The sequence below is a fragment of the Glycine max genome, chromosome 9, assembly GCF_000004515.6.
Source record: "Glycine max cultivar Williams 82 chromosome 9, Glycine_max_v4.0, whole genome shotgun sequence".
NCBI classification, from domain to species: Eukaryota; Viridiplantae; Streptophyta; class Magnoliopsida; order Fabales; family Fabaceae; genus Glycine; species Glycine max.
In genome coordinates, this window is record NC_038245.2 from 4,975,273 (window position 1) to 4,988,316 (window position 13,044).

Here is a 13,044-nt window from a genome sequence, read left to right on the forward strand (position 1 = left end):
TACACATGGATAATTGGATTCAATAGAATCAAACTAGCAGAAAGGAAAATATTTTACAGATCATTTAAAGTATAGAATATTCCATCAAGTAGCATAGGTCAACCATCAAACCCTAACTTGAGGCTAATCCAATTTCATATTCCTCATAGTATAGGAGTAACATGTACAATACTAGAGTCAGTTACCACATCAGAAGAACCATTAGTATCTGTAGTGTAGGTTGGTGGCACTTGGACCGGATGAGAAGTGAAATTCCCATCCATAAATGGCTGATATGGGTTCAAAGGTTTTGGAATTTCCACTGAACCTTCCAGCATTTTCACCACATCACTCATTATAGGCCTTGAATCTGGCCTATACTGAACAAAGGATAGAGCTACATCAACCATTCTCTCTGTAATCTCCCTATTTTTCTCCTCTATCCCACATGCTATTATCAACTTTTCAAATTCTCCAGCATCAAACCTTTTCCAAACCCACATTGGAAACCACTCCTGGCTTTCGACAAGTTCAATGCCAAGGTTTCTTCTCCTGCCTATGATTTCAAATAACAGAATTCGAAAGCTATAAACATCGCACTTGTGAGTCACAGGAAAATCAGGCATCCAAAGTTCAGGTGCAGCATAACCAGGAGTCCCCCTACCCCTAGTCATGGTTAAATGAGTATTTTTCCCTATTGCAAAGTTTGGCTAAACCAACATCAGCAACTTTAGGATTGAAGTTTCCATCCAAGAGAATATTTCCTGGTTTGATGTCAAAGTGGATTATTCTATGTTGGCACTCTTCATGCAAGTAAGCAATGCCTTTGGCTGTCCCAACTGCAATCTCATGAAGCCTTTCAAATCTTAAGGTCTTCTTTTTCATGAAACAAATACTTGTCAAGAGAGCCATTCCCCATGAATTCATAAACCAGTGCTATCATGTTTCTTTCGAAGCAAAATCCGTAGAGCCGAACCAGATTGAAATGATGAGTCTTGCCAATTGTCCCCACTTCAGCCATAAACTGCTCCTCCATTTTCTTGTCAGAAAGCCCTTGTAGAACCTTTACCGCTACAATGGTTCCATCGCTAAAAATTCCCTTATAGACTTTTCCAAAACCTCCTGAACCTAATAAGTAAGAATAGTTATTAGTTGCAATCCTCAGATGCTGATCGGCCGCTCCTTTTCCATCTTGTTCAGAAATTTATCCATGGTAAGTGTCATAAACTGTGTCTGGAATAAGAAGCCGACGAGCTATCCGAAGCATTCTCAGGCATTGACCAAATCAAAATACTTATCACCACTAGCGCGGCAACTGCAATATGTGTTGGTATTCAGTCAGAACAAATATCTTGTGACTTACAAGAAACACTAGAACAAAAATACATGAAAATTGAAAACAAAAGGGTTTCACTAAAGTTAAAATCCTACCCATGACAATGATAAGCGTGGTTGGCATCGGACAAGAGATGAGAATTCAAAAGACTAAGAGAGATGGTGAGGAACAAATTGGAAGAAGAGGGGAAAGTAATATAATTTATATGCAAAATCTCTTTCCATTATTGAAGAAAATAGTCATATATGAATCCTATTTTTTAAAACAATGAACCGTCTGGTCGTTCCAACATTCAGATGTGACATGATGCCAGGTCTTATGAAATCCTTTGATGCCATGGATATACTTGATTGACTGAGTTAGATAGCTAAATTCCTAGAGTGGCTGAAATGAACATATGCACAAAACCAGTAACGACAAATACTACGTTTTGGATTTCTTCTCTCTTGGTTTGTCATATTAGTGAAACGCATTTTGTAGTTCATGGAACCTTCTGTAATTTAATAACGACATATTCAAGAGAAAACTGTTGTTAGCATTCTATTTAGCTGGAATGGAACTACGTGACTGTAAAATAGAGAGATGAGAGCGACTAATATCTTTGAGAACCTTTACAAAGTTATTTTTTTTCTCCCAAGAGGTTCTAATTCAATTGGTTGAATGTAGGTTGTTGTAAACTATATTGATGTGGTGACACATCATAGATCTTAAAGAAAAGGAGAGGAGTACCAACAAAGTAACTCATTGTATTTGGTTAAAATGATAAAAGATACAATCAATGGTACAAAGTGTTCTATATACAAAGCTTTTTTTTTCTTTTTGATAACCACTATAATTAAGATCTTTAGTTCTTCAGTGGAATCCCAAGGTATTTTCACAAGTTTTGTGATCCTCAGTCCAGGACTTAGTCACACATAAAATTCATTCCTTCTGAAGGTTGTATTATGTAAGAATCAAACTCAGATTTTCCCACACAAACTCAATATGTATCGTCAACTAAATTACACTCATTAGGTATATGGAAGTTATTTTTAACTAACTACTATTACTCTTAAAATAAACTCCCGACACCTGTTTTTGATTCCTAAAAAAAAAAAAAGTCACTTTCTTGATCATGAAATGACTTTGTTATCTCTAATGAGGGGTGAAGTGAATGGAATAGAATGAAATAAAATAGAACAAAGTTACTGTTTTATTGTTTGAATATCTTATGATTGCATAGGTGGTCGCATCTCCTGACCTCAAAGTAGAGGGAACAAAAAGATGATGAGTTTAGGAGAACTGGGGGATCAAACTTTTTTTACCAGATGCAGCGAGTAGTATGGTATGAAACAAAAAAGGATAACAATACAATTTTTAAAATACAATATTAAAACAAAAAAGCGTGTTATTCTATTCAAATTCAGTCCTAGTTATTCACTTGTTTCCTCAGATGGCGTGGTCTGACTGAATTTAAATTTCAAAGTAACTATTTATTGATGTTTAGTGAAACAATACTTAGAAACTGTTTGATCAATCCCAGAATTACATTAAGGACTTTGGTATGTTTTTATACCTCCAAAATAGGAAAAGACCAACTAGCCAGAAAACAAATTATTACATTGAAAAACAATAATTGTAAGAAGTAAAAAAGTTAAATTTTGTATGGAAAAAATAATTCTAAACACAAGATCCATAAAATTTAAATGGATACTTAATAGTTACATTTCAAAAAATCATTCTACTTTTTATCATTGAAACAAAATCATTCTTTTATGAACTTACTTTTTAACCATTTTTTTTAATTTAATTGTGCTAAAATCTGAACCAAGCAAATCATTACTTATTTTAACTCTAATACCTTCCATATTACAGTCTCGGAGATATTGATTTATCATGGCCACACAAGTATAATCACAGTAATACCATCGAACACATAATGCTAGAACATCTGAACATATGACAAGAAAAATAATAATAAACCACACAAATGTTACCAATACCATACTCCATATTATCACAACATTAACAAAAATATGTACAAACTGCAAGGTTCCCTAGCTTATACACCTGTTTGCAGTGGCACAAACCAGTACAACCAATTATGACCATGTCAGCTGAGTCATTCAAAAGCATAAAACAGAAGTAGATACCTCCACATTACATACAATAGACCTAATTACGTTACTATAAACAGCATTTTTTTTTCTATCCTTTGTCATGGTTCAAAATACATAATTTGAACAAAGCAACAGACAGGGAAATCAAGTGAGCCACTACCCTAATATATTACCTACTTGTTATCAGACACTAATAGTCTACTCAGAAGAAGAATTCATTGTGCATGCTGAAGGGAAAAGTCTCACACAAGCTCAAAAAAGCCATGGTATTGTGTCACTCATTGAAAAGTTCTCGAGCCAGAATCAACCATAAAATAAAAATGCATTGTAAAACAACTTAATACACAAATGTTCTGACCAGAGCAATACTCGTCAAGAGTTATCAGTGACCAACACAAACCTTTTCCGCCTTAAAATGATTTCATGATTTTAGCATTTCCCTTGCTACAGCATGCCCATTTATAAACTGGATCTAACTGACAGAACTTGCCAAGGAAAGTTCATGGAGTTCACTTAGCATCCATTCCTCCCCAGTTTGACCACCCATTACAATAGCTCTTGTCCCTCCAACAACACATGTACTATGTCCCCAAGCAAATCTTGGAGGGCGCCCAGGTACATTAAGGATTCTCCATGTAGGCTTCTCATCAGTAGGATCTAGTATGTAAAGCTGGGAGGCAGAATGAAGGCCCGCAACAGACCCACCAAATATCAGAATTCTCCCACCGGGAAGGCTGACAGCCACATGATCAAGTCTAGGAGGAGGAGCTATGCCTCCAGGATTTCCAGTACCTGGCAATCCTGGCAATCCACTCCCTGTTACACATCTCCAGCATGGCTCCTCCTCACTTAAATCCATCGTGAACACATCACTGGAGCGAAAACGCAGGGCCCCACTCTTGGCCAGACCCCCAAACATCAGTATTTTTCTGCCACCATAAACGGATAGTGTGTGACCCAGACGCGAAGGTGGAGTCCATGCCACTGGTATCTCTCTCCAGACAGGTTTCTCCATTGACAGATCAAGGAGGAAAGTATCACTCAAGAGTACCCCAGAATCAGCACAGCCACCAGAAACTATCAACTTGGTACCATCAAGAGTACAGGAGCTATGCCATGATCTCGGAAGTGGAGGTGCCAATCCAGAAATTTCACGCCAAGTTGGAGGCTTTGCATCCAGGTCCAGAACAAACACATCATTGAGCAAGCCCTGCGTTCCACACCCTCCAAATACAACCAAACGAGAACCATTAACACAAGAAAGTGTGTGGCCCCACCGACCAGGGGGAGGAGAACTGACCTGGACATGTTGCCACTCAGGATTACTAGAATTGAGATCCAATACAAAGGTATCATTCATAGGTTGCATGTTAACCCCTTCACCACCAAATAGGACGACTCTATTACCAACTGCACAAGCACTAAAATTACAGCGTGAAGGTTCAACAGCACCTCCAACAGTCAGTTTCCTCCATGCTGCTGCTTCAAGGGTGGTCAGTTCTCTTGCCAGCCGACCCCATCCAAGCCTCCTTGCACCAGGCACGGTCTCTAAAACACGTGTAGTCTCACTGCCCCAAGCATTTTGGCACACCATTCTCCAAAGGTCTTCATTTTTTGTTAGCTCATACAAATGCCTACAAACAGAACCAACTGATGCAATATCTCTTGGAGTTAAACGAGCAAGTATCTTGAGAGACAATACCTCGTCACTTAATTGAAATATCCCACAAATTCCACGAGTAACATTGCGATCCCCCACTGGAACAGGATTCAACGAAGAAAGCACAGAATGAAACCGATCTGATGATTTAGTAGATTCTTTAATTGTAGAACCCGGAAGGGGACCAAGATCAATGTTTGCCTCTGTAAAGAACTGGATTCCGATGACATGAGTTATCTCATCTTCTCCATATATAGGTGTCAGCCGCAATCTGTTCATAAGTGGAGATCCATCTTTCCTAAAGTTCAGCAACTCACCTTGGAATTCAACCCCTTCGTCAAGGCATCTTCTGATCTCTGAAACAACAGTTGAGTCCACCAATGGATGCCTTCTCTTAGCAAATGGACCTCGACACTGCAAGAAACGGCTGCAAAATATTTTAAACGATTAGAACAAAGCCACATTGAATTCGAAAAGGTAGAGACTTAAGCAAGAAAGACATGTCATAAAGGGCCCACAAGTATTGTTTATTTGCTTATATAAGAATGCTATTTGGCCTTCTTTCTTTCTTTTTTTTCCCTAGTGCAGTGTACAGGTTACTCATTCTACTTCCTGGAGAAAATTGCTTCAAAATTATTACAACACAGGTTATAAGCTAAGTCTGTCTACATGAGCCACCAATGCACCTCAGTGGCTCAGTCCCAATGAGCTTACAAGTCAAGAGTAGTAGAGTCAATAAAGTATTTTTTATAACACCCCAGCTTAGCTATTCTTAGCATGTCTATGCAAACACAAAACATACAACACTTGCAGTAGAAATAAGAGAAAAACTGAATCTCCAAACAAATTACTGTCAAGAAACTACACCCGTTTGAATCTTGAGATTCACCTTAATCGTAAAGCATATTAAGATATAAAAAAAAAAAAGAAAAATAAAAGTCACCATTATTAATGCTGTTTAGAACTGATATTTACATTTCACACAACCATATAAATTATCATGCAACAGCAACACCTACGCTAATCCTCTTATTTTCAAAATTATAATATGACTTCTGCAACAGTCTTAAAGCCTTGCCCCAAATTGCTGCTTTACAAGAAATTCTGAAAGGAAAAACCAAAAAATGCTCTTCTAGCAATTTATTATCATAATTATCATTATACCATAAAGCTAAATTTGCATAACTGTTCTCACCTAAACAGTCCACAAGTTGGTTCAGAGTCCAGACTAGTAGCCCATTCATACATAAACCATTTATATTTCAAAACTATGCCAAGCACCAAATTTTTAGTGCTTTTTTATTCATCATTAAGCCTATCAACCACCTTAGATTCTCTAACAGTTAGCCAGTTATATAAGCTTAAATTGAGACACTTCTGTCCTACATCACCTCATTGGAAATAACAAAGCTCTCTGAATACACCCTTCCTACATCTCTAAAAACTATTGACAAGTGGCTGTCAATTACATCATCAAATGTCCCAAATAAAAAAAAAAAAAAGAAGCAACATATTAAAGACAGGAAGAATTCTCACTAGAAGTGACAATATGATTATCAAATTTATTCTCACAAATGTTACAGAAAATTTAACAGAAATAGGACATTTATGACACTCAGCATACAAGACAAATCTTTCATTTATCTCAAAAAACACTTATTCTATGAGAACTTGGGTTCAAAGAGAAATCAAAACATATTATTAATAGAAAAAGGTAAGAAATATTACAAGAGACCCCCTGTAATCTCAGAGCAAAGCTCCTCAGAGAAGAGATAATTCTCTCTCTGCCCAACCCATTAGATTTCTAACAGAAAAGATACTGAATGATGATTACACCTATTCCCCTTTTCCCAATAACCACTCGCATATCCTAACTAACTGCCACATCAGCAGATCTTCTCTAACTACCCTGTTCAGCTGAGTGGTTGGGCTCAGGCCCAAACCCAGTGTCTTAACATTCTGTTGGATTTTAGCTTAAAACCAATTTGCACCAAGTGAAGTTGTCCAACAGATATATAAGCTACACCCTAAGAATTGAGGCAAGTGATGTGGGACTTCCTAACACGTCCACAGATGCATGCCAGAACAAGAAGATGGGCTATTGACTTTGATGCCATGTTAGATTTCAGCTTAAAACTAATTGGCATTAAGTAAAGTTGCCCAACTGATATATTATATATATGTTGCACCACGAGAATTGAGGCAGGCAATGTGAGACTTCCTAACACTCCCCCCCCCCCCCCCCCCCACACACACACAAATGTTTGCCAGAACAGGAGAGCCTACTAGAGATAGTGCCAAGATAGAGTTTACAAGTGGAAAACAATCTTCACCTTACAAGCCGATTTTGTAAGGTTGAGTTAGACTTGTAACCCACCATTCTTACATGGTATCATAATCTGTCAAGCCAAAACAACTTCTAATGTAGATAGCAGTGTACTAGATAGAAAGAGAAGCAATTTATAAAGATATAAACTGCATACAACTATAAAAAATTTTAGTAAAACTACAATATATCTTACTTAAATTAGCAATGACAAATAAAAAAAAACTAGGGTACCCCAGTGCCCAGAGGCTCCTTGCTAAGCGAAGGTATGGGGGAGGGTAATTGTGCACAGCCTTACCTTTGCATATGCAAAGAGGCTGTTTCCGGATTTGAATCCATGACCAATCGGTCACCAAGACACAACTTAACCGTTGTGCCACAGCTCGCCCTCAACAAAGAAAAATATTATTTCAAAAAATTTAACTTACAAATGCATTTGATCTTTAACATTAAAGCTAAAATACATTTTATGTCCTTGCAACTAAGTGTTTTTTTCATTTTTGTCCCTACAAAAAAAAAATCGTTTTAGTCCTTGTAAAATGTGATTTTTTGTTTTTCGTCCTCCAAGTGCTTTAGCTAACTTTTTTTTCACTGTTCAAAACACTTTTTTACTGTTCAAAGCACTATCTAAAACACTATAACAACAAAAACAATCACATTTTGCAAGGACTGAAACAGGAAAAAAAATACAGGGAGGAAAATGGAAAAGTCACTAAATTGGAGGAACCAAAAATGTATTTAAGCCTAACATTAACAACATATTTTACCAATTAACAATATAAGCAACTGGACAGTGAAAGCTGGGAAACCAAAACCATGAAGGCATGCATCCAGTTTTGACATTTTTTTATAAAAATCATTAATTTTATAAGAGAAAAATGTGTGAAAACAACAGACTAGATAGGGGGTAAGAATCCTCCTATTCAGAAGATAGGAGAAATTGAAACATTAGAGATAAACCCAAGAGGCTTAAACTTTAAAATGGAACATAGTTGTCCAACTTCTGAGAGTATCAAATGAAAACACTTTATATACATTCCAAAATTAGGAACCACCAATAACAGACCATTCAAGATGAAACAGGCTTACTTATTCCGTTATTCTTCATGACTGAGATTAGCAATTGTACATGGGATGGATACCTGAAGAATTGAAATCAACAAGTTCTAATAATAACAGCACTATCTAATTCTACCATCATCAATAAATGCCATGCAACAAAATTCTTGGAAACACCTCTTGCAGCCAGGAGCAATATATTAAACTGTTAGGAATCTCTTCTCAGAGAGAGAAGACAGTTCTAAAACAGAACTGGTTAGATTAACAATAGAACCAAAAAAGACACTTTATTGCAAAGAATTGGTAAAGAATCGTACAGAAAAGTATAAAAGGAGCCCTCTCCTTTTCACACTGGAATATGCCCAGTCAAAACTCATATATTACAAAACATGCCACTATTACACTCTAAAAACCTTATTTAGAGGCCAACTCCTAACCCACTACTTCACTGTCTGTTAGCTATTCTAATTAACTAATCAGACTTATTATTCCCCTTTTTAAACCTCTTTCTATAGTAAACCTGCAGGGCTCTCTTAATCCCTGTTTGTGGCTCTTGCCCATGTCTAACATAAACTCTTTAATTTATCCAATCTTTATGCACAAATACACAAGTACTATGCATGCACTTAAGTCTTGGTCAATAGTAACAATATTTCTTTACAAAAAAAACCCTCCTGCAGGATAAGTGACATCAGCAACAATCATTGATGTTCAAGCAGAGGGGTGAATGCTAAAACCTTTTCCAGTTTTCCCTTTACATAGTAAGATTTGTATGAAATCATCAGTACCACTACCACATCCATAAAATCCACAAAACTCCATTTAACTACAGTTCGTTTAGGAAAAAATAATGCCATGTGGTTTAAAAGTCACTAACCCAACTACATACTATGCTCAAAAATAACATTTTCTTAAACCGTTCTCCCAACTTTTCAACTAAATGCATGTTTTGTACTGCATCTAATACTAGCATCAGTGGGTAAAAGCACATCAAATAGCAAAATAAACCTAGAAGATATATATATATCAGCTTCTCTTTGACACGGATTGAAGTCGACACAATGGGAGAACAAACATACTAGAAATCACCAATTGGGGACATGAAATGCCTTCAACCCCCAACCTTATAAATCACACCAACTGGGGAAGTAAAAAGCCTTCTACTCAAAATTCATTTCTCAACCAAGAAAACAACCAAACCAAAAAGATCACAAAAATCTAATTTCCCCATTCAAATTCACTCTCATTGTCAATCTCAATTCCTTTTTCTAATTTTGCCATCTAATCCCACAGGAATATTAAATCACAGAACACTGAACCTTGTTCCTCTCAATAAACTACACTCATTTCCAAGTTCAATAAACACGGGAATTCTGTAATTCCCAGGGTGAATTGGTAATGCCCAGATCATTCACAAAAATGTTCAAGATCCTCCAATGAGTCCCTTAGTTCCAATTGTAGCAAAGAAGATTTAAATCGGTAGGGGAAATTAGGTGTCTTAGTTTGAGTGACTTACAGGGGCTGTGAGATAGTGGTGACTGATGAGATTATGTGGCTGGGATTTGTTAGGTGATTGAGCATTCGAGATTTCATGTTAATCCAAGGTTTGTAAGTAATCTACCAACAATTCTAAATTTTCAGAGGTGAGATGACAAAAAACAGAGAAGAGATGATGAAAACTGAGAGTTAGGGGCAGTTATGACAGTTATGTGTAGAAAATAGCTGTTCTAGAAATCAGTTCTGTATTAGAAACTCAAATAACTGCTTTAGAAAACAGTTATGTATTAGAAATTGCAGAAAGGTAGTTATGTGTAGAAAATAACAGCTGGTAGTTACGAATTGGGAGTATATATTTGATAGTATGATGTGTAATCAGGCAGTCTGAAATTATTTGTAGTTTGTGGACAGAAGATAATCTCTGAAGGAGACTTTGTCTCTGGGACAGCAAGTGTATTGCTGTATTGTGTATAATTTCAGTGTTCTATATTATATTTTTTATTACTTTTATCAATTGGTGTTCTATCAAAGTCCTATTTTGTGGTCCTTTCACGTCCATATACAGCAGTAACACTTGCTCAGCACTTCATGTAGCAGATTTACAGACTATATGGAGCCCCAATGGATAATTAGTAATGGGGATCCTGATTATGTGAGTAATATTTAGAAGAATTTCTTGAAAACTTTGGGGATTGAACTGAAATTATCTTCCTCCTACCATTCAGTTTGGACTTGCTCAGCACTTCATGTAGCAGATTTACAGACTATATGGAGCCCCAATGGATAATTAGTAATGGGGATCCTGATTTTGTGAGTAATATTTAGAAGAATTTCTTGAAAACTTAGTGGATTGAACTGAAATTATCTTCCTCCTACCATTCAGTTTGAAGTTCAAGAACCTCAAGGGCAAGGTCCTCTTTTGGGGGAGGGGTATTGTTATGTAAATGTAAATATAAATAGGAAAAGAATGTAAGTTGGTTAGTTAGTCGGCTACTGTTAATTATGATTTTATAGCTGTTGGGAAGCTGCCTATAAATAAAAGATAATTGTTGTATATTCAACACATATTGGAATGATAATAATAGAAGTGCACTACTCAATTCTTTGATTTATCTGTTTCTCTCTTTTCTCTCTATCCTCTCTGTTCTGCTCTTATTCACTCTTCTTTCTTTCTGCTTCTTTGTCTTTCCCACCTAAATCCTATATCATCTACCCCTGCTATTTAGGTTTTGTACAATTCAAACTACTTTAACTTGTCATATTACCGCCTACATGAGCAATATAACACGCCCTACCAAAGAGCCGTATCAAACTGTTTCACAAAATCCATCAAAAAGACAAAGGTGCACAAAATGAATATCTCATCGGAAGACATTAAATAGTCTTGGCCCCAATAAAAATCCCATTTCATTTCCACACACACCAACCATGCAGACAAGTTCATTACACCATGCATAGCCTACAGAATGGGATTCCCAAACCCTTCAAATCAAAATAATAATAAGAACCAGTACTTAAAACAAAGAAAAAGCCCTTACTCAGGACATCTATCTGGAAATATCCATTTTCACAATCTGTTCTTGAAGCACACAAAATCATTCACAGTTTTCCAACAGTGGAGTTTCAGGATTTAGTGCAAATTAAAAAAAAAAATAATAATTCAAAATCATCATTAAAAATCTTCTTCCTAATTCTCCTACATACTAAATAAAGGAAGTATTGAATGACTACAAAGTTGCCAATACATTAAATGTATCTACTTTTCCATTTAATAATCTCTTCATAACATATTAGAAAGATTTGTAAGAAGATATAGCATTAGTCCAAAAAAAAAAAAAAAACACTTTCGGCATCTCATCACGTTCACTAACTCACTATTAAGTGAATTTCCCCAATCCCTTGATACCCGAACGAGTTCTCCGGCATAGAACCGAGAAACGCACCGCTCAACACAGAGACAACAAAAATCCCAAAAGAAATCCAAGTCCCTTCATAAACCCCAAACACTCCCTACGCAACAGTTAAATTCCAAATTCAAGCTACCACTAGAATTCGGTACCACAAGCATTACAAAGTCCAATTTTTCCTAGGGTTCCGAAGCAAAACAAAAAATGCTCAGCGAAAACCTAAACCTAAAAAAAAAACGAAATTTCTCTACAGAGAGGGCACTAACCAGTTGCGACCGAGCACTTCTTCGGCGCGGTATCCGGTGACCATCTCGAAGACGGCGTTGACGTATATGATGGGGTGGTCGGGCTCGACGGCGTCGGTGACGACGAAGCCGCACGGCGCCGTTTGGAGAACGGGGAAGGGTAGGGGTCCAACGGCGTCATCATCGTCGTCGTTTAACATAAACGAAACGGCCTCGTCGTCGCTGAGATCGGAATTGCTGTCCCACTCCATTTAACAAAGAAACGGCGTCGCAGTGGCAGCAGCGGGGGGTCAAGTTCAACCCATGAGAACAAAACAAAACGAAAGGGTGCGAGTAGTAATAATAAGAATGAGCTTTATGAGTGTGAGAACTGAGAAGAAGTGAAGAAGAAAGTGGTTAGTTATTTTTGTTGTTGTTGGGAGAGTTTGATGAAGGAAATGAATATGATGATGAGATTGAGAAGAGGGCATAAAACGAGTGGAGAGGAATTTAGCTAAGAAAGGGGTGAGTTGAGGTTGTTCCAGAAAAAGAAAGTAGATGACGGTGTTGTTTTCTTTTACATGTGGACTTGCCCACAAGGCACACTGTGTGGCCACTCACTGCCCCAACCAAACCACCCTTTTTTTGGTGCCAAAATTTTCAGTTTCTTATCATGCCACTTATGGTAATATGAGAAAAGACAGACCATGGGAAAATATATTTTTGTATTTGGTTAAGAGAGTTCAAAATTAATTTCGAAAAAAAAAACTTTTTGAAAATTATTTTTTTAATTTAAATTTTAAAATATATTTGTAGTATCTCCATATTCTATTGAGTGCATGGAACAAAACAGATCAACTGGTATTGTCATGTTTAAGTACATGTATGAAATTATTAAGGTTACTCATTTAGTATCTTAAGTTTTTAAATTTAGTTTTTTTAGTTCTTATAATTAGT

The 13,044-nt window shown here is 36.7% G+C and overlaps 1 protein-coding gene and 1 pseudogene across 1 annotated transcript; both read right to left on the bottom strand.

Annotated features, from left to right (window-relative positions):
* Window positions 1–1,653, bottom strand: LOC100818524 (PR5-like receptor kinase; annotated as a pseudogene).
* Window positions 1,654–3,285: 1,632 nt separating this feature from the next.
* Window positions 3,286–12,740, bottom strand: LOC100805523 (adagio protein 1). The gene is made up of 2 exons (XM_003533669.5): window positions 12,130–12,740; window positions 3,286–5,501 (listed from the first exon to the last, which is right to left on the bottom strand). The coding sequence occupies exons 1-2, from the start codon at window positions 12,357–12,359 to the stop codon at window positions 3,887–3,889; spliced, it is 1,845 nt and encodes a 614-aa protein (XP_003533717.1). The 5' UTR covers window positions 12,360–12,740; the 3' UTR covers window positions 3,286–3,886.
* Window positions 12,741–13,044: the final 304 nt, after the last annotated feature.